Source organism: Haplochromis burtoni, unplaced genomic scaffold (assembly GCF_018398535.1).
Source record: "Haplochromis burtoni strain Fernald_Lab_line unplaced genomic scaffold, NCSU_Asbu1 Contig_128, whole genome shotgun sequence".
Classification (NCBI taxonomy): domain Eukaryota; kingdom Metazoa; phylum Chordata; class Actinopteri; order Cichliformes; family Cichlidae; genus Haplochromis; species Haplochromis burtoni.
In genome coordinates, this window is record NW_024582489.1 from 578,928 (window position 1) to 601,812 (window position 22,885).

The following is a 22,885-nucleotide window of genomic DNA, read 5'->3' on the forward strand; positions in this document are numbered from 1 at the left end:
CACACACACACACACACACACACACACACACACACACACCAAGCTTACAATCTTTTTTCAATCTATCCAAAGGTTGTACAGTCCTGCAGTGGGCAGCAGCTACTTTAAAAAGTCTCCATGGTGAGTTCAGGACAACGGAGGTGCAACTGTGACGTATGTCTGACGTTGGAGCCCATCAAATGTGTTCGATACTAGCTTTCTTCAGTGTTAAGCTGATGTTACAGCTTTTCCTACCATTCAGTCTGTTTTTAAATACTTACAAACTGATCAGTCATAATCTATTCCTCCCTTTGACCACAACAGAAAGAGGAATGCTTGAGGTCTGCTCCTAAATTACATCACGTTTTACTGGAGGATTCCTCTGAATCTGCTGTAAAGAGACTGGAAGCATGAAGAGAGGGCTTATATGATGGCATGCTCTGAGGCTCATTTGCAAAAAGTTGACTTTTTAAAATGAAGGGATGGTATTCTACCTCAGCTTCAACACTGCCAGTTGAAAAAAGCCACTAATTTTATCAGGCCTTTCAGAGCCCTTAGGGCCCTCTCTTAAGTTATCTAGAGAGAATTGTTCTGACTTCGATGTTGGTAACATCTGAATATCTAATACCCTATAAATAATCCATTCACATAAGGATTTTTGTTTGTTTTTCCTCTTTATACAGATATATAATGCTGTGACTGGTTGTGACAAATTGGAGTAGCAGTTGCAATGCTCTCCATTTTTTTCCCGGGTTTGTTTGTGTAAGCGTTTTGTTGCCGGCAAATCAAACATTCTGCAAATTAAGGCAAATACTCAGTTACGTTTCTTTATATTTTATTATGTTACAGATTAAGTCATTTGTTCATACTTACTTTGTTTTTCTTTTCAGTCTTCATGAAATTAAGTTCACTGTAAATAAATTGCTCACCTTTGGAAACCTGAAATGTTTGCGTAGTCTGCTTCCCTACCACCTTCCTTGGCGTTCGAGTCTGACTACTTCACACTGGGCAATTATTCAATAAAAGATATTGTTGGCCAAAAAAAGCTGATGTCACAGCAACCAGTGTAAACTACTTTTCTCTAGCCTGAACATTTATAAAACCTTATACTGGAAAAAGGTTTTAATCTTTGTTGTGTCCTATTCTCACTTTATTTACCTAATCCCAGAAATAATGTTCTCCATGCTTTAAACACTACAGACTGATGTGCAGCCACCAAATATCCATCAGTTTCAGGTCACAGGGTAGGCATTGATGACATGCCCGAAAGCGCCTTCACAGTGATTAGTTGGGATCATAACACCCTGCTGGCCTTCATAGTTACTGGCACCAAAATTCAAACTGTTTCTTCTTCTGCCCCATAAACAAAGTGGCTGCAGAGTTTGAAACAAACTGCTGCAAGCTGACTTTGTTTGAACAAACATTTAGTTAAAGTGCGTTTTAAAGTAACAACAGCCATCAGTCATACTTAGTCAGCTGTAACTGTTTCTGTTTAAGTAGCAGCACAGACACAGTCAGGAGGCTGAGTTTTGTCTGATTATGATCAAAAATAAGTTATAAGAGCCGACATCTTCGAACAATTTCAACAACCACTCTAGCTGTAGTATTGGGTGGTAGCAGACCGAGTTCATGGTCAGATTTTGATCATGACACCGTAGCTCAAATGATCTTTTCAAACCATTCCACTTTGATCAACTGAGTAAATTTGAGCAAATTACTGCATTTAAGCCCGGGTGGTCTCTATCGATGGTGATGTGTAGTTAGATTTCTGGGGAGGTGCACGTCAGGTTACGGCCTAGGTTTGACAACCTTAAATATGACACGCTTATTCGACTTTTTGTTATTGCAAATAAATACATTTAATTAAAAAACTTTCAGAATGATCTAATGAAAAAGCAACTGACCTCACTTTATATATGTAACTGGCATTATTATGAAAAAGAAAAGAAAAAAAGGACTGGATCTGCCACAGTTTACACAGCCTCGTTCCACACGCACTGTAGGTTTAAAAAAACTGCACCGAACACATTTGGTATAAACAAATATTTGCCTGAAGGGGAATATGTGGCACACAGAACATACTAAAATTAAATGATTAATGGCAATAAAGAAACACAAAAACATACGCATGAGAGCAAAAACACAACGAGTAGTGCCTCACTAAGTGGAGCTTCATTCTTGAGAGATTTGAAGATGAAAATGAATAAAGACCGGTGACCTCCGGGAACCCTTACAGTGTCTCTTAGAGGTCAGAAACCGGAGAGGATGCGAACAAAATGATGCCGTGTAGGATGAGGTTGGTACATGAATGTTTAATTTCTGCTGTGCAAGAAAGTTAATTTGTTTTTGTTATACATATTTTCATCTTCCTGGAGACAGACTATGGTGCACGTAATATTTCTGCACAAATTTAAATCTTACATTCCCAACCTAAATAGTTGTTTAATAGAATAGACAGACGCCTTTATTTTTTTTTTTTAAGATGACATGGCTAACGGGTCAGCGTGGTCCATTTTTCTGTTGTTGCATGCAGACATGTCACCCAGCCACATAAAGATTGGTACAAGCAGAATACCATACAGCATTAAGGAGACTGTTTCCATAATAGACTCTAAGCTCCTGGGCACTGCATCAAAGTCCCATCTTCCTTATCTTTCTTTGAGGCGCTTGTGTTCGCTGATAAACAACACAGGGATGAACAGGGGGATAAATCTGATACGCTGTTGTCCTGGGGACGGGGAGCTGAATTGAGAGTGTGTATCTCTATTCTGCCTCACTCCCTCCCCTGCTAGCTCAATTTAGGCCCCCCGATTACTACAGAAAGCAGGGAGCTGCGTGCCCTAAACGATGCGATTGTGGAATCAGATACAAGGACAAGAATGCACAATTACCTGATCAGCAGATTCCCCCGAGACACCTGCAAGAAAGCCACAACAAATGCCACAGCAAATTCAATCCCTGAACTAGACAACACAGGAGCCCATTTATTGTAATGGAGATTGCAAGTTTATCTAGAAGCATCATGTCAGTCTGTCTCGCTGTGCTGTCCAAAAAGAAGGATGGGGCATAAGAAAAAGATACGAGCAGATGGATGTGTGGAAAGTATCTTTAAAACTCAATGCAACAGGTCCACTTAAGAACAGAAGAAGGCAGCGGGATCAGGAGAGGAGATTTACTTTTGGCCCCTTTTGGGAGTGACAGATCAGAAAGCCGATGATTATCTCCAGATGGAGAGGCAGCAAAGGAGGTGGAGGATAAAGCAACGAAGAGCAGGTGACTTCAGCTGCAAAACCAAACCTTCGAGAAGGAAGGATCAGCTGTCTTCAGACTGAAAGCTCCAACTCTGTTTTTAATTGACCTCGTTAACATCCTTTGTCACATGTCAAGCATTCACAGAAGGATGTGAGGCTTTCTCAGGGGCTCTTTCATACCCGTGACCGCCTCGCCACCTTAGATGTGATTCACATGTCACTGTTGATGCAGGTTTTCATTTAGCCTCCATGCTTTCTCTTTACCCTCATGTCATCGGTTGAATGAGAGAATTCCCATGTGCTATAACTAATTTTTCACAGATTTGACCTTCATTCCTGCTCGTTACAGAAAGAGTAAACTTGCCATAAAATAAAGGATTATATTTCATATTCCACAGCATGTCTAGGGCTTACAGTTAACATGCATGTTACACAGGTGTGGGTGCCGGAGGTGTTGAAATGATGAAAAATTCACCTGTTTACATCACAGAAGGTTGGCGAGTATGGAGTGTGTGTATTAGCTACGCACGCATTAATTGCTTTGTCTGCTCGGCCTTGATTACCATTTAAATGGATTTTGCTTTAATTGCGGAAACAAAAGCAGGTAATTCAGCTGCATCTGGAAGGCAGATCTGTCTGAATCAGCATTGCAGCAGGCAGCGGTGAAACTGTATGTAGTCACCGCATCGCTAAAGTAACTGAAGACCTGAGAACACGGCAACATGATGATCACCACCCCTAAAAATGTACAGAAAAACAACCCCCCCCCCCAAAACCCACTTCAAAAGAGCACGTCTCAAGTGACAGCTGACCTCACAGGTCTATTACAAGTGAGAGGCTCAGCCCTTGAACTGTGATGCATGTTTACAATTATTAATTAAGGCCACGTGTTTTTTTTTCTTCTTGCTCCATGTGAGTTCTTTACAGCTGCTTTCAGTAACTTTGCAATTAACTGCACTTGAAGAAAATCGTCCATACAAACAAAACTTTGCAGTTACAACTCTGAAGACAGATTCTGTAAATAAAGACCTACTCGAGACTCCTTCCTCCTGCATTTACTCTCTCACCTTCACTTTAACCGGGGCACTGAAAGGAAAACCGACCTTCCCACAGAAATGCTGAATTGTTGAGGTTGCAGAAAGTCACTGCAGTGAGACCAGGAAATAATCTTACGATCCATATTTAAACTCTCTTGACTTTGTGTTCAGTAATCCAATAAAGGCAGCACAGAAGGAAGACTTGCTATGAAACTCAAACAAAATCACTCATGTTCATGAATATGTCCACATCGTTCTCCTCCTTCTCCTCCTCTTTCCTGAGGTTGTTTAGCTGCACTTAGATTGGACTTTGCCATCAACCCTTTGTGTGTCTTTCTGTTTTGTATTTGTTGTTCTCGTTTTATTCTGCCTGTGATTCTGGGCTTCCATTTCCCTATACTGTATAGCTTTAACCAATAAATAAAAAAAACAAAAGAAAACACACTTCCAACACATGAATCCACTTCTCTGTGCCTTTTCCTACCTCTTTCTATCCATCTCTCTCTCTCTCTCTCTTGCATTACCACTCTCTCCTTGCATGCCTCCCAAGATAATTACTACAAGCCTTGTGAAGATCAACTTGTATTTAAACAGCTGAATAAGCAAGGCCTTGGGGTGCTGACAGTCACTATTCAACAACCGTCAAATGAAATAGTGGAGAAGAAAATAATTTGTGTGCAGCATTACAGGGGACACTGCAGCAAAACACCTTTTGCTTCCATCTTGTGCTATCTGTATGCTCTTTAGTTTTGTGGTTGCACGTGTAGGCGGAAATACTGTATGCGTGTATTTTGATAGTTGCTAGCTACCGAACAAATGTAGCATCTAAACAACAACAACAAAAAAGGGCAGAAAGTTGGCATATTTGCAGAACGTTTCATGTGTGAAGTTATGTGAACGGGCAAATACGCACCTGCTTCGTTGTAAGCGGCAGAGAGCTTTTCCAGTATTTCTCTGTCCAGCGTCAGTATCTGCTGCTCCAGGATGGAGGGGTAGGAGAGGCTTATCCTCTCCCTTTTTTCATCTTTCTCCTTGTCTTTTTCCCTGTCTCGCTCTTTCTCCCGTTCATAGGTCAGTAGCTGCTGGCGCAGAGCCTCTGGCAGGTGGGTCTTAGCAAACTCAGCAGCAGCCTGATAATGGAGAGCAGAGGGAGACAAGTAGAATTAGATGACTGCAGATAAAAAAAATAAAAAATTGGTGCTAGAAGAGAATAAATTCTGACATGTTGATGAGGGTGCTTTTCTTTTAATTGGTTATGTTTAAGCAGAAGCATAGGATGCGTAGGTCTCCATTTTCAAATGCATGGAATACTTAAGGGTTATAATGAGCAGAGGTGATTTATCATTTTTCAGCACTAAAGGCAGCTTTTCAGTTCTGAGGATATATATACACTTAAGGTTTAGAAAAATCAAACAAGCAACCATCCACACAATAAATCCTGCCCAAAATGGTGACTTTAATTTATTTACATATACATTTTCCATGTAATTTTGTTACATGCGTTACAATGTAATCATTGTAACAAATCAAATTTACTAGACTGGTATACATTCAGTTTATTTTAAGCACATTTTCCTCACTGATTAATTATTTGAATAAACAAATCTTTGACTTTGTATATTTTAGTTGCACTTTGCACAAAATTATGGCTTCGTGTTTATTGAGGGTAGAGAATCCTTTTTTTTTCCTGAGTGCCATAACTTCTTCTGTGTATTCAGTTTAGGTTGGCCAATAAATCGAACATATGCATTTGTTTGCATGAACTCAGAACCCAGGAACAAGAAGCAGAGTTATTCACAGTTGGGGGATCAGACAAGGTGGAGAAACGCTAGCATACCTCAGTGGAAAATATCCCAAAACTGCCAACTGGCACATCTAACACTCACAGATTAGCATCTTTTATTTGTTAAATCCTTACAAAACCCAGAATGTAAAAACAAGATGTTGAGGCCATGTGGAGTGATACATGGTGGAACTATTTTTTGCCAGCAGCTCCCCAGAGTTTTGTCATCATGTTAAGATTTAAAGCTGCCTTACCAGCAATAACGTAAATAAGCTGATTTCCCAACATGTTCCAAAAACTTTTCCTATTTTGGAGACAGAATTGCAAGTGCAGTAAGTACAGATACGTACACGGTGACTTTGGCGGGCTGGAGTAGCAGTAACCCGCTTGTTCTTTCGGTTTTGCTGAAGCAGATAAATCACAGATAAACAGAGATAAAGAAAAAAAAGTGCACCGCCAATCAAGTGTACACAGGCTAATGCTGTGGGATTGAGCTGAGCTAGAGAAACTTTATCCTCACCACTATCTATTTTACTCTAAGGACATCAACAGATTCTGTACAGATTCCCATCGCAGGTCCAGAGCAAATAATGCCTGCCTCCTCAGGCCCGGGCTTCAGAGAAAGCAGGCCAAGCCAAGGTCATGAGGTACAAATGTCAGATAATATACTGCTAACTTGCTTCTGGTCTGCATGATCCCAGATTCATAAAGCTCATATTTCATGTGGTTTCCCCTCCTAACACTTGCGGTGATTGAAGAGCAGTCAATTAAGAAAACAGAACGAGGGAAAAGGATTGCAATTTCCAGGCATTGGATATGATGATTAGAGGTCGTATGACAGAGAAGCTCAGATGAACCTGATGTCTCGAGTGCTCATACACTGTCCCCATTTAGCTCTCTCTTCTATCCATACCTCCCTCTCTTTCACTCTCCATCTATATCTCATTCTGCTCTGGGAAATTGCTTTCAAGGACTTAGATAACACTGCCTCCTCTGCTTTTTCTCCACACATGAAAACAATTCTTCCACTCCTCTCTTGTTATATCTTGTCAGCATAGTTGAAGCTTTGCTCTGCAAGCTCTGTCAATCCACCCCTATCTTCTCCAATGAAACCAAAACACTGTTATTCATGTGTGGATGTGCATGAATCTGTCTTTCATTTTCCATTTCCCACAGTCATTTTGCTCTACTCCCAAAGTGAGGTTCATTCCAAAATCACCATGAATCTTTTCTGAGAACAATCCCTGATGACATATTCTCGTCCCGTGGCTAGCATGAAGGGGGTAGGAGTCACAAACAGAGTTCAAAGGTCAAACATAGAACAGGAAGTCTTTTGTCAGCTTGGGTTACGCTAAGTCAATTAGTGTGCAGTTTAATTGTTTGTCTGCCAGTCCTTAACAAAGCACTGGGGCCACAAACAGTTTCTCCAGCTACATTCCTTTTAACTATTTAACTGCATGTGCACATGCACCAGTCAGTGGGTGCAGGGAAGCCAAGACTTGATTATCTGATCCACAATGGCACATCTGATGCCAGCTTAGTGGATAAAGGGAGAAAAGGTTGGATGGGTGTAGAGCAGGGTGAGGATAGAGACTACTGGAACAGAATAAAAAAGACATGAATCAAGAATAACAAAACACAAGGGAACAAAATTAAGAATGAGAACAGCAAACAGCATAAGAGCACAGAAGGAATGCAGGGAGGGCTAAAAAAAAATAAGAGGGTGGAGCCAGAATAAATGAAGTAAACAGAGCTGGCTATCTGAGGTTGTTTTCATAGCTGGGAGAGACAGAAAGACAGAGAGAGAGAGAGAGGGAGAGAGGGCAAGAACTAAAATTATGAGAAAATTAGAAACTAAAAGTGGGAGGTGATGAAGATGAGTTTATGAAAAAGTGAATGAACAAGTGGTATAAAGGCCTGTTTCAGATAGAAAACACTCATGATCAGTAAAATTATAATTTTTAATTGTGCATTATTTAAAGCTACGTGACTCATGTCGCTGAACTGCTAAATCTTTTGGCATGTGTGCACTGAGATGTGTTTCCTTGTGTATTTTCCTTGATCCTACAGCTAAATGAACTGATTAATGTGCATTTTTGCTGAAAATGGCTCTGAATGGAGAGTGAGCTGCCTTGGGCAGCATTTACTTTTAAGGGAACAGTATTGTACTTTGTATATATTCATGTTGTTTTATTTGTTCTATTTAAACACACATTAAGGAGTTTGAGATTAAAATTATATTTGTTGCAATCCCCTTTTACCTTTCTTAAAGCAGGAATTCATTAAAGATCGATCAGATGATGATGCTCATGTTGAGAGATGACCAGAAATCTCAACTGAATTGCTTCCTCTGAGAAATACCACCTGAGCATTCGCATTTCCATCGTGTGCAGGGCCTGTTCGTGCTCGGCGGCGGCTGGCCAACACTCCGATCCATACAGGGCAACTGGGCGGATTACAGTCTTGTAAATCTTCACCTTGAGATGGTCTGGCATTCGACCCTTCCTCGCACGTCTGGAAGGATATCCCCATCGCCACCGATCATCGATCCCAAGTACTTGAATTGGTCGGGCTTCTTCAGGTTGTCGTGTTAATGGTGCCATCAGTTTGGGGGCCAGCTTCCATGTACTCTGTCTTCTTGATGTTGAGTCTCAAACCATGATCGGCCAGGCGCGTCTTCCATTGCTGTGTGTGCTGTTGCAGCTCACTTCTAGATTGATCCACTAGGAATACGTCGTCAGCATATAAGAGTGACCATGGGTGAGGTTGTTGGAGATCAGCGGTCACGGTGTCCATGCATAGTATAAACAGAAGAGGCAAAAGTGCCGAGCCTTGGTGTACACCTACATTGATAGTGAAGGGTAGCACCCTCACAGGGCACCTGACGAAGCTGGTGATGTTTGTGTATAATAGTTTGATCCAGTTGACATAAGCTTCTGGGCTCCATGAGAACGTAGGGCATGCCAAATAAGATCGTGTGGTACTCTGTCGAGCCTGAGGTCTATGACGAGGAGCCAATGTTGGGTCCTCGTCAGTCAAAGTTGCTAAAAATGTTTTCGCCTGATAATGAACTTCAGTATTTGATAAATAAAACAGTCTCTGAATGAAAGTATTGATTTGTTAATAAATGGGTCCAGATAGAATTTTTGCACTGCTAAAAATGATCGTTATAACTGTGAGTCCTGACATCAGTCATGGTGGTGCAGAGCATCACACACGGCTCTCCTTCTGCTTTGTGCATTAAGAGAGCACAAAGCTATACGTCTATACACAAACACACCTTCATGTGTCAGCAGGGCCACCTACACACTGCGCATCATCCACCCTGTTACCCAAACACTCCCTGCTGACTGCAACAGTGAGCCTCTCCGATGCACAGTCCACCAGAAATAGTCAGACCTTCCATCCATTATATCACGAGGCTGCCCAAAAATGAGGGAAGTCATCAGAGTTTTCCTGTAGAATCACCCTGAGGGAGACTCATAACCCAAGAAGAGAAATCTCTTTTTCTGACAGATCAAGTAGGCAGATGGAGAGAAGAAGAAGAAGAAAGGGGATGAAGGGGGAGAGGCTGAGGAGCAGTGTGAGAACCATTCATTAGCATCACTCAAGCACATCATTAAAGAGAGGGGAGAGAAAGAGAGCAAGGAAGAGGGGGAGCATGGGAGACTCCAGCTTTAATACGGAACCTGTGATAAGTGACAGAAAACCATCAAAGTGGTATAATAAAAGCAAAAGCAGCGGGAACTAAAAAAAGTCTGGAAAAAGGGATCCAGAATATTTTTCTTTGTTGTTTTTATTTCCAATTTGAATCTTTTTAAATTACAGTCATAAAACATGTCATAGAGGAGATAACGACAGTGATCAAAGGTCCAATCTGACTATAGTAAGCAATGACTATATAATGTTCATCAATCTAGTTCTATGGACACTGCAAAGGATATAACTTATGTTTAGCGTAAATCAATGAATAATTCAAAGGATTTAATTAAAGGGAGAAAGGAGGGCTTGCTGCTGAGTGGGACCGTGTGTGTCCACTGCAGAGGTGTAGCATGTTTCTCCTCAGAATGACATTGCGGAGCTCAGTCGGTCCACAGGGTCTAGAAGAGCATGAGCATGAAGGTCTAATTTCATGACTTCACACCAGAGCTTTGTATGTGCTGAAGGCTTGCCAAGTATACTGTAGGATGTGAGTGTGTGTGTGTGTTAGTTTGGTATGACATTGTCTCTGTAACAAAAAAAGAAGCTCTTTTGTACTTGCACAGAGTTATCATTTGAAAAGTTGAAACAGGAAAACAATTTCACTGCAAGATCCATTTAGGAGCTTTTTGGAGCTCAGTCAAGACAAAGTTCCTAAGTGCTCTGATAAACTCCCATGTGATACAAGCAGAAGCTGTTAAATGGACTTTGTGGTTTGCTATTTATAAGCCTGTTTTTCTGCACTTTAATGCACTAACGTTAAGGCTTTATGCTCAGACGTGAGCTTAGATGTGTTTGGCAAAGACTAAAATTAAATAAAACTAAATCATACACTTGATTCTACTCATAGGCTATTTATTAAAGATGTACACAGCCATCGTGACATTACCCACTGGCTCATAAAGTCTAGTTTGGAAGCTTCGAGCTCAGCCTTTAGGCATGTGGGCAGCTTGGTGTTTCAACGCCAGATGTCATCAAAAAGAGGTGGATCAGGCTGAGAAACCAAAGAGGACTCTTATGAAGGTCATGGTACGCTCATTCTAAAAGAAAACCCCAGTTTATCCTCATTTTTAGCTCTTCTGGAGGTGAGCATGACACTAGTGAATAAAATCATAAACTCACGAGGAAAGAGTTAAGGGAGTCAAGAGCTGCTTTTTCAAAGATTTCTATACAATCAGACTTCTTTTTGCAACCACACGAGTCACCCTGTGGTTCCACATTGACTTCAAGTTTTAGACCCTGAAGCTACCTTCATCTTCTCTATACAGCAGGCATGTCAAAATCATTTTACACTGTGGGGCACATGCAGCCCACTTTGATCTTGAGTGGGCCAGCCAAGTGAAACTCCTCTTTCCACTCCATCAGTGTAAAGAAGTTTAACTACACTTAATCCCTGAGACATCTTTGTATTAGAAAAAGAAGTGCAATTTCAACAGCTCTCAGTTTTTCCGCCAAACAGTGAAATGTTTGGCGGAAATGTTGGGCTTAAATTGTAAGACTTAAATGTGTAATATTTCAACAACAATACCTAGGCTGCCCTTTAATTTAAAAAAAAAAAAGCAAGAGAATATGAATATGTCCCTTTGTTTGTTTGTTTTTTAAACTGTGAACCCGCAAAAATCCCCCCATAAATTTCTATAGTAGATAGTGAGAAAAGGAAGGTTTCTGTTTCTGTCATTTAATTGTTTATCTTTTACTTTGGTATAATATGAAAGGCCATGTGGGACGTCTTTATTAGCAGGAAAAGGTGTAAAACTTAAAAAAGTGCAAAATTTATGCCTTCCCTCACATTTCCCATAGCTGTCCTGTGATCCAGATTGGAGTCTTTGCTGGGCCGATTTTGGCCCCTGGGCTTTATGTTTGACACCCGTGATATACAGTCAATGTTTCTACTGCTCAGTAGCTTTCTAACTTTAATCACATCACATTTTTTCTTCTATCAGAACATCTATTGATTCACCTCACTTATCTACACTGGATCCATTTGACTTGTTTTACCATAACAGCCATCTGCTGAATCCCATGAGATGTGATTGTTGAAATAATCATTATCCTGTAACAGCTTTTTCTACCGCAGCTGTGATATTAATCTAGAAAGAAAGGAGTCGTAAGTAAGGGCAGGGAATCTATTGAAAAGCTATCGTAAACCTGAGTATTACAACTCAATAACTTGCTTCCTGTGCGGTGTGAGCCTGGGGCCAGACTGGAAGTGTTTGTGTGGCCTTGAAAACACACCCTTGTGCCCAACACACAGACTTTTGCCCAGACCAAAAAATCTGAAACCATTCCACTCTTCCAGCCGTTAAATCTCTCCCAAAACCACAACAAACATCCTGAGCACAGATGGACTCAGGGAGGCTGAGGGTGGGGCGATGGCACTGTGAGCCACAAATCCCCTTTAGGGACCTACAAAGCTCATACACTTCTGCACATTGTGACAACTTGAGCTAAAGAAATATTTAAAAATAAACCACTCAGAGCAACTTTCATATTCAAATACCAGCCATGTCGCAGAGGGTATACGTAAGGGCCAACAGAGAGCCGACAGCGTAAAGAGGACAGAAATCTGCAGTGAATGAGAATTTCAGAGGGAAAAGGCAGCGCTATAAAAGTGGATGAGGACTGGAAAGTTGAATAGAAGTCCATTAAAAGTGGCAGGAAATGCTTCACTGCCTTCAGCATTCACAGAGAGAAAAACACATCGCCATGAAATACTGCCTCTTGGCTAAACACAGTTAGCCTCATCTCTTTTCTATTTCTGACTGTGACTGAATAAGAGGGGCAACATTAGTAAGATAGGAACATCTGGTAACCGCAGTCACAGCTGCCAAAGTCTCGGATTGGCGGGACATCCCACCTCGCCAGTCATCTGACAGCACGTCCCCTCAAATGTTTGGCAGCACACAAATACCTGCGCCCGTGGACAACAGACAGCAGGTTGTTGGCCCGTTCTGTCTCCAATAAAGATTTTACTGCAAAGGTGACCGTCCTGCGAATCCAAATCTACCACCATAAACACACACAGGCACACAGTTGCACACTTATAACCAGCCATCACACTGCAGAGGGAGATCTTGCTCATAAAGTGAAATCTCATGGAAGTGATTCGCATTTAGCGAGTAAACAGACTCGGAGTCATCAGTCTGCCTTTCCGGTCTCTGCTCGCAACACACACATCTCAGAGTAAGATCTCATCGTGTGTCCTTCCTGTGACAGCCAAGTCCATTAAAGGAGATGAAGACACATATAAAACCTAAAGAGTCTATTAGAAGCAAGCAGCCTAGTTGATCCATCACTTCATATAGCCTCACCTGGTAATAAGACAACCGTGTTAGTGTCTATGATCTTGATACAGACTCAACAGTGGTCTCATGTTTGGTTTATATAAAAGAAGGCTTGCACGCATTTTCAAAACTCTGTACTTGCAAGAAAGGATTCACAAAACTGCTGAAGTATGCTTGCATTTCAACTGCTTGTGTTACAGCCTGACTGATACTGGATATGTGCTGATGATACTGATTAATATTTGAGAGTTAAAGAGGACCTATTATGTCCACTTAACCTCCATATTTTTATTCTCTCATCCAGAGTGGCTTTGAATTATTTAGCGTTCAGAATTATCCTTATTTATCTTACACTGGGCAGTCCCTCAGTTTATACTCTGACACAACCTGATTAAACTCTCCCTGTAGGACAGTCTTCTGATTGGCTCCCTCTTGCAAACAGAACGTTTTAAAAGAAGTCGGAGCTATGCAATTGAGATGACTATATTGAAGATACATTATTTTGCCTTCCCATTCTTAATTCATGGGGTTTAACATGATGTCAGCCCACCTTTTACAGCTGTAACAGTTTCAACACTGGGAAGTCTTTCCTCAAGGTTTAAGAGTCTGTTTATGGGAATTTTTGACCATTCTTTGTGAGGTCAAACATGATGTTGGATGAGAAGGGCTGGCTCACAGTGTCTGCTCTAATTCATCCCAAAGGTGTTCTGGGGGTGGATGTCAGGACTCATGCAAGTCAAGCCAGTCAAGTTCTTTACACCAAACTCGATCATCCACATCAATGTGGACCTTGCTTTGTGCGCTGGTGTGCAGTCATGTTGGAACAGGAAGGGGCCACACAGAAACTGTGTCACAAAGTTGGGAGCGTGAAATAGCCCAAAATGGCTGAAGCATTAAGAGTTCCTTTCACTGGAACTAAGGGGCCGGACCCAGCTCCTGAAACACAACCCCACACCATAATCCCTTATCTACCAAACGCTCCACATGTCACAACAAGTGTCAGACATGTCTCCTGGCAACTGCCAAACCCAGACTCCTCAATCAGATTACCAGACAGACAAGCTTGATTTGTGACCTTCAGAGTACAGTGGTGCCGTGCTTTACACCACTGCATCTGACGCATTGCATTGTGCTTGACGATGTAAGACTTTGATGCAGCTGCTTGGCCTTGGAAACCCATTCCACGAAGCTCTCTAAGCACTGTTCTTGATCTAATTTGAAGGTCACACAAAGTTTGGATGTTTGAAGTGATTGACTCTGCAGAAGGTTGGCGTCCTCTGCGCATCATGCACCTCAGTATCCACAGATCGTGCTCTGAGATTCATACCACTTCATAGCTGACTTGTTGTCATTCATGTTGGTCTTGATCAGTGGATATTCGGTTGGTTTGTTTGGTTAGTGGACATAGAAGCACTATGTAAAAACAGAATCACTACAAGGAGGCACGATATGATGGCTGGCAGTGTTACGCTGACAAGTTAAATTGCGTGTTTTCAGTTAATCTCTACCACTTTCTCATTCTTGCTGACTACGCAATAAAACAATGTTTGGCTTAGTTTGGTTTTGTAAATTCTATAAATGAATGGTAAACAAAAGTTATTTTGATTGACTGGTAACACGAATAAAGGCAAGTAAATCAAACGATCAGTTGACGAGGGTTGGTCCTTGGGATCTCTGAAGCCTGCTGAGAACCTTTTGTTGTGTGTCAAGTTCTACATCTCTTGTCTCATTGTCTGCCAGCTCTCCTCTCCCCATACACTACTCCACTGCTGTGGCTTAAAAAAAAAAAATCAATGACTTCACCACAAAGCAAAAACATGACATTTCACAAGAAAATTACAACCTTGCTGTGACATGACCACTTAAGAGACCCACAAACTCTTCTCAAAGGTGTCACTGTTCTGCAGGTCCTGTTATGTCGATCAACAAACATCGCATGCTTTGCTTTTAGGCAGGAGGACCATTCAAGAACAATACTTGGTCTAAATGACATCTTTGGCTTCTCTAAGCTCAAATGATATGTTACTCATCAACAGAGAGAAAGTCAGCCAATAATATCTGGCACATTGGGTCTGCTTTTAAGTGCGAGTAACATTGTTTTCCTCCCACATTCAACAGCAAGAAAAGTGCAGCTACTTAAATAGCAAATGACAGGAGATCACGGGGAATATTAAGCGAATGGTGCAGAGGCGCTGATGCCCACATCTCCAGCATGGCTGTAAATAACATTTTAGACTTTCATCTTGCTGCTCTCTTTGACATACGTACAACACATGTTACACACTGCACGAACACACAAACAGCTGCCATAGTGTGAAAGTGGCACTCATGAAAAGTAACACTGCAGCCCTGTAATTTCTTGAGTTATTAGCAACATGAATCTGAGTGCTAAGCAGCAGCGTGAAAGCGTAGCCCGTTAGCTTATGTGCACCATAGTGCAGGTGCCAATATTCATGCCTGCATGTCAATGACAGATAGAAACAGCCTTTGGCCTAGGGCCTCCAGATGCCACAAACCTGTCTTTCAAAACAGAGAGAGGTGGCAATTAAAATGATTCCAACTGGCATAAAATCAGAATGGGCCACAAACACAACGATGAGGATGTGAGAGTGATGCAAAAAAAAAGAAAGAAAAATGAAATAAAGAGATGAGAGAAAGAGAACAGAGGTGAAAATCCATTTTAGACGAGCGTTCAGGTGAGGAAAAATGAGCCGAGTGAGAGACAGAGAAAGAATAAGTGTAGAGAATCACTTACAGTTTGGATGTGTTGCCACATTTCTTGCAGGTGTGGGACTGATTAAACAAAACCGCACACATAACACTTTCAAGCCTAATTGATAGGCTTTTTCTCACACAGCTGGCTTTGCACAGAATAAAATGTTCCTTTTCTTAACTTTCAACAGAAGCAAATAACCCAAAGAAGCCGTGACTGACCACAAATAGCACTGAAGTTGGGTTTTAGAAGTGCAGGAAACAGGAATTCTAGGTTGGGAGCCCATTTTCTAAAATGAAAGGAAAATGTTTTCAGCAAAGCAACCCTTTAGTCATGATTATAGGTATATGTGTTAGAATAGGTATTACTGTAAGAAAGTGGTACTTTTGTGTTGTGCCTGCACCACTGACAGAACTTTGAATACTTTCTCATCCTCCACCTTCAGTAAGTCTATTATTACCAAGAGCCAGCAACAACCACACGCAATCCCACGCTTTTACTACTGCTGCAAGAAAACAAATGATGATTCTGAATAAATATCGCACAGTCCTACGACACAACTGAGCAGGGAAGACTTCCCACAGGCCTCTTCTTCCAAGTCTCTGTAGGAAAGTACACTCTGATCGGATTAGCTAAAAAGAGTGAACGGGGGTGGGGGGTGGGTTAGAAATAAATGAGAGCTGTGTCACCAAGCTGCAGAGTCAACATGTCCACTGTGCGGGTGAATTTCTTTCTTTTAGGCAAGCAAAATGCCTTATTGATTACTTAGTGCAATCACAGACAATATGCACCGTGAATGGCAGTCCTGTCTATCATATAATATAGCTGCATTCAGACATAGTGGTGACTGTGTTTTCTGATGGGTAGTGGCCCATTTAGAGCTCAAGTGCATTAATTATTCAGCTTATTATTTAGTCAACTGTCATTCAGCACATGACATGATAGGATTACGCAACTGCTGCAGATCTGTCAGCTTTACATGCTTGATGCCAATCTCCTGTTCCACCACATTGAACTTAACCTTGTTTTCCTGTGCTTAGCTGACAGGAGTGGCACGCAATGTGGTGTTCTGCTGCTGTGGTCCATCTGCTAAAGGTTCGATGTGTTGTGCATTCATAGATGCTCTTCTGCATACTGTTGTTATAACAAGCGGTTATTTGAGTTACCGTTGCCTTCCTATCAGCTCTAAGCAACCTGGTCGGCTTCTGATTTCTGAAATTAACATTTTCACCTCACATGTTATTTTCATTTTCAGACCATTCTCTGTTAACTCCAGAGACCAGCCCACCTGGCATCAACAACCGTGCCCCAAAGTTACTTAAATTACCTTTTTTACCCCATTCTGATATTCAGTTTGGACTTCATCAGGTTGCATGCCTACATGCCTAAATACACTGAGTTGCTGCCAATGTGACTGGCTCATCAGAAAACTGTGTTAATGAGCAGTTGAGTAGATATCTCATGTTAAAAAAGGTGAACAAATAGTTTTTAAATCTAGACATTTTTAAAGTGGCAAAAATAATCTCAACATCCCTCAACAGTGCAAATAAGCACAGCTTATAAAGATTTATTGTTTTTTTTCCTTTCAAATAATATTCGAAACACATAGGGTGATTAATGAGGGCTAACAAAAGAAACCATTTTGGTTGGGACTCTTTGGGGTTTTGTGCACACACAAACAAGTAATTAAAAAATGTCAGAGTAACCCATAATATTATATTATAGCCATTTGTTACTTCTAATGATGCAAAAACCATAGGTCCAACAGTTTTGTTTCCCGCTTATCATGCAGTAATATGTCAGCAAGTGGACTAAATTATTGCAAATTTGCAGTTTTTCCTTAAACGAACAGATGTAAGCCAAGAACGATGACTGTTTCCGTTCAGGACCCAGGGGATTTGGGTAAGCACTTCTCAGATATCCATCAGCTCACAGATGCCCTTGTGCTGAGGACGAAGGCAGCACTATTAAAACTTTGTAAGATGTATTTGTATATAATAAAAAAATGCCCATACAGACCACTCAAGGCTGCAGAAGAGAGAAGAGAAAAGAAGAGAAGAGCTTGGTGTCTTCATAGGCCTGTCTTTTAGCATCTACGGTATTAGAATTGCATTTGTCCTTCAGAGCCCCACACCTAGCTTTGTTCTATTTTTATGCAAACACACACCTCTGCGTGACTTCTTTGTGTTGAGTATCCGGTTGTTCAGGGATGACACGACGAATCCTACTTCCGGGCCTAAAGTAGTCTGCGTTTAATATTGCTTTTGTGTTGTTAACATGTTTAATGTTTTGTATTTTCTTCTATTTGATCTCAAAAAGCTCCTAAAACAGTCAGTGATCACTGTTGACCTCCCTCGGCTTTTATTACCGCTAATCATTTATTTAAGCTCAGTTTTTAAAACCTTAGGATGTAACTACAGCCCAGCCCATGCAGCAGTATATGAATGACTAACCTCGTATTGTGGATGGATTATCTCAGTTGTTCTCCTGGCTGAAGTTTGGTCCTTTTACAGCATCCTGCCATGTGATTACATTTGTTCCTGACCACCGAGAACACTCACGTTAACTTTTATCGAGTGGAAAAAAAGTTCGCTTGTTTATATTATGCTAACATAACTGTGTCGCTAGCGGTCACGTAGCACATCATTATATACCAGCTAGCCAAACTTCAGTAACCCTACAAACGTCACTGCTGTTTAGTTTTCTGTCTTCATTTATGTTGGAAGTGATAACAGAGCTGTACGTTTTAATTTGTTTCCAAAACCCCGCAGTCAGGACGTGCTATATTGTATTTAGATAGAAGCTAGCGAGCTAACTCCCTGCTAACTTCTAACTCCGTTAAATGTCATAAATTCCGTTTTCATGGATGCCTGGATGTTAAACTCAATTGTTACACCTGGTAGAGCAGAACGCTGATTATTTTATTAAAGATGAAAGACTTTAGACAGTTTTTCAACTCTCAGTAACGCCATAGTGATCATATGGACCTGCAGCGGAGTTTAGGCCCAGACACGGCTAGTGACGTCAGACTGAACAACCGGATACTGCTGATTTACTTTCCTTTGATTTGTGGAAAAGGGGGGAAAAAAGCACTGAGCAAAAGTGTCAAGCCACTCTTCATTTGTTTTGCTGGGAAAATAGAAAATGATTTCCATTCGTGTGCAAGCATACGTGAAACATGTAAACAAGGCAAAATAGTTCACATTATTAACCACTGAAAGTCAATATTTTGTATGACCCCCTTTATTTTATCTAACAACACCTGAACTTACATAGGCAAGCTTTCTTGTAATTTTTTAAGGAATAGTCCTTTCCAGACAGTATTCCATGGTGAAGCAAAATCTGATGGTAGTTTTCTGCGTTCATAATTTCATTAATTTTGACAAGATCCCCAACACCACCGGTGGAATTACGGTCCCATACCATCCAAAGCCTCCACTGTGCTTTATAGATGTCTGTAGACTCTCACTGTTGTACCTCTCTCGTGGCATCCTCTGTATATACTGACAACAATTTTAATGAAAATTTAGAATAGATGACTCTGTAAAACCTTCCTTCAGAATGGCTTCCTGACAGCCACCCTTCCACTGAGACCATTTTGGATGAAGCTTCAGTGAGCAGTAGATGGATCAACTGAAGATCCAGATGCATCTCTCAGGTCATGTGTCAGGTTTTTGATGGATTTTTCCCACTTATTTCTTAAGGATATGAGTTTCAGATACTATTAATCTGCTTTAAATTGTTTTAGGGAATTTTTTTGTTTTTTATTTTTTAGACCTGTCACTTCTTTTCTCCTCCAGTTGTCCAATTTTCTCACTTTAAGGACACATTGCACACCATGCTGGGATTTGCCGAGTTTCTGGCTAATAGCCCTTCTAGAATCACCTTGTTAGTGCAAAAATATTATTTTATGCCTGTCACACTTTGGCATTTTTTTCATGGATTCACCTAAAGAAATGTGAATAAATGACATGTTTTTACAAAAGGTTAGTAACAAAGTGCCTAAAGCCACAATTTAAAATTCGTTCTTTGTTCAATTGTCTCCAATATAGCGAATAAAGACATTCCTCTGAAAATGATCAGCTATGATAGCTGAATCTGAAAAGACCTTTAGAAAGCTTGGAGAATTGCTACTCAAGACTGATTTAAAAATGACAAGAAAGTCTGGCTTTGAGAGGTGATTCAAGACTTTTGCACCATACTGCACTACTCAGTAGCAATGTTCTTCACACGCAGAAACCTTGTATTCCCATGCGTCTTTTTCATTTGCTTTGTGATTCGTTTCAGTCTTTTTAGTGCTCACAGGATTAAGAAGAAAAGGTTTGCACAGACAACCAAATTCCCTGCCAATAAACCTTTCTTCAGGGGCCGTTGTAGCATCTTCCTTTGGGTTAAGAGGTCCAAGTGTACTGGGTATTAGAGGTGATTATCACCACCTATTATCTTGACCAATAACATTTTGCAAAAGGTTACGAAGTCCAGAGGCCAGGCCAGAAAGAGTTATTCTCTCTCATGGAAACCACTGCGCCTTGTTTGCGGTGCAGGATTTTCTTCCATTGCTCATCTATGTTATAATTGACCACTTCTGCAAAATGTTCAGCGAGCACCTGAATGAGAAGCTGCCAAGGTCACCATTATTTCCTCCCAGGGTTGCTTCAGCTAACTCGAGCAAAGAGTTGTTCTGTTCTGTTGCTGGCTGCAAGAGGAAACACTGCTGTCTTCACACACTCCCAGTATCTGTGGGACGCATAACATTTACTTTTTGTCCAACTTCACAATTAGCCTTGATCGTACGCCCACATACCAGAGCAATGTCAAAACTGTAATGCTGAGAAACAGAAACAGTGAAACTGAGACTGATTTAAAAGCAGTCCCAGTGCTTTAAAAAAAAAAAAAGTATCCCATCAGTTAAGGTCACAACTCTCACTTAACCGTCTGGGGATATGAATCTAATTCTTTTTCAACCACTCCGGTTTTACTTTTCTGCTTTTGGTCATCATCTTGATGTACTGCCCATCCTCTCTAAAGGATTAGGTCATGGACTGCGGCCGTATAACACAACTTGATGCAATTTTTAATTCATTGCAGTCTGGGGACAATAAAGCAGCCCCACATAGTTCAATCCACCAGGCTCCATAGCTGTGAATACTGTCATTTTTAATCCCATCCAAGTTAAACTTGGCAACTTTTGCTTGCCCAAGGGAGGAGGTTTAATTTGAACTCATCTAGATTAGCTGAACTCAGATGTTGGTTTATTGTTGTTTTTGGTTACCATTTACAAATACTGACTGTCTTCATGTGAGGCTTTTGGGAACATGGGTAAACTGAAGCCACATCACCTAAAGTTTAAACACTGCAGTGAAATTTGGACATAGAAGGACTGCAGCAGTCTCTCAAACGCTTCTTTGTGCTGTACACATTGTTGTGATCACAGCATCGGTTCATACAAATTCATCTTTGTATAGAATAGCATACTTTGGTAGTAACCAAACACCTAATGTCTTCATTTACAGGCAATGGAGTATTGTCTGGGCCATTATCTTTACCACTGGAGTCCAAGCAGCTTATCAATGAAATAATTAGCACACCTAGATTAGCACACATTTTAAGCCTGGATTTTGGATGATTACTCAGTGTGTGTTACAGGCATGACAAAGTAGGTGTTATTAGTCTGATCAGATTGTCGCTGTAAGTAAAAATCAGGCCACACTGTTTTGTAATCAGTGCTGAAACTGTGGCACTTAAAAATACAAATGACTGAAAATAAAAAGGAGATTAATAATTTTTTTTTGGTTTTACCGTCCTGCTTCAAGTGTGAAGAGTACGTTTATGCCAATTTCTCTTGGCTGAATGATTATTAAAAACTCGAGTTATGCTTCAGGAAGGGAACTAGTTTCATAGCAGATTTTATTTGCCGAGCTCCAGAGAGACGCCTGGCAAATATAATACAAGAAGCTGATTTTTAAGAGCGAGTGGTAAAATAACCTGTAATTTTTGTGATGAAATAAAACATGATTTGATGACTGCAACTGCAGTTTTTTCTCTCTCTCTGTCGGTGAATTATGTGCATGATATGAATTTAAAATCATCCAGAAGTCCGTGGTCTGAGTTATTGAATTAAACAGGTATGTCATTACAGCCTTCAGTATAAACGGTTGGTTGCAGTATTTTCCTCACTGTTCTGCAGTGGGATTGGGCCCTGATGTAAATACAGCGTTTGCAGATTTCACACTAATTTTGTACATTTCACTCCCCATCTGTTGGAGTTGCATTAGAAAGTCTTGTTGTTGTTTTAATATAATGTGCTGCTAATGTAGATATAGGCATGTACTATTTTTTCACTCTAACAAAGCAGATATGAATTCCTCATTTAAATCAGCCTAGTCATCTGACTGAAACAAAGCAAGATGCTCTCTAACAGTGGAGTTTTCCCCCATCCTTCCTCTTCCATTTGGAACAAGCAGCACAATGTAATGTAGTGACAGAGGCTAAGATGTGAAGACAGCAGCAAAAAGTTTTAAAAAACAAGAGTGAGTGTTATTCTTCCTCTGTGAATGTGGGGCACAAAAAGCCTAGAGGAGAAGAGCTAAGTAAATGTCAGCTACGCCTTTTTTCCCCTCTCTCTCTGACGCACACACATGCACACGTCTATCACAATCTCACACCCTACCAATAGCTCATGTACTCCTGGGCTTATAATATACCACTGTGCCCACTCACACGCACACACATGCACAGACACACACTCACAGACACACACACTTGGCATGTGTTCTTATTTGTATTCCTGCTATCTGGAGCCTGTGTTCTCTGGCAGACACTGATATATCAATTGCATAAATATTCATACACTAGTCAGAGTGGCAAGCTTCATCAGCCTCCTCTCTTTGTGCAAGTGTGATTGCACACGAACACACAGACACACAAACACACACTCGTCGTGCACTATGGTGAAGCATTCCTAAACAATACCAACCTTGCACATGCACCCGTACAGTGAGCGAACACTGAACCCCACAGCGGGGTCTTTCATCACAAGCTAATGAACCACGTCAAGTCTGTCACCTCATGTGCTCACACACACACACGCATGCACGCACACACACACACACACACACACACACACACACACACACACA

The 22,885-nt window shown here is 41.0% G+C and overlaps 1 protein-coding gene across 1 annotated transcript in view; it reads right to left on the reverse strand.

The window, feature by feature from the left end:
* Window positions 1-22,885, reverse strand: part of ppm1lb (protein phosphatase, Mg2+/Mn2+ dependent, 1Lb) — a 51,015-nt gene that overhangs the window by 6,004 nt on the left and 22,126 nt on the right. The window contains exon 2 of the mRNA XM_005930016.3: window positions 5,181-5,397. Within this exon, the coding sequence (XP_005930078.1) occupies window positions 5,181-5,397 (217 nt within the window). The remainder of the gene's footprint in view (window positions 1-5,180; window positions 5,398-22,885) is intronic.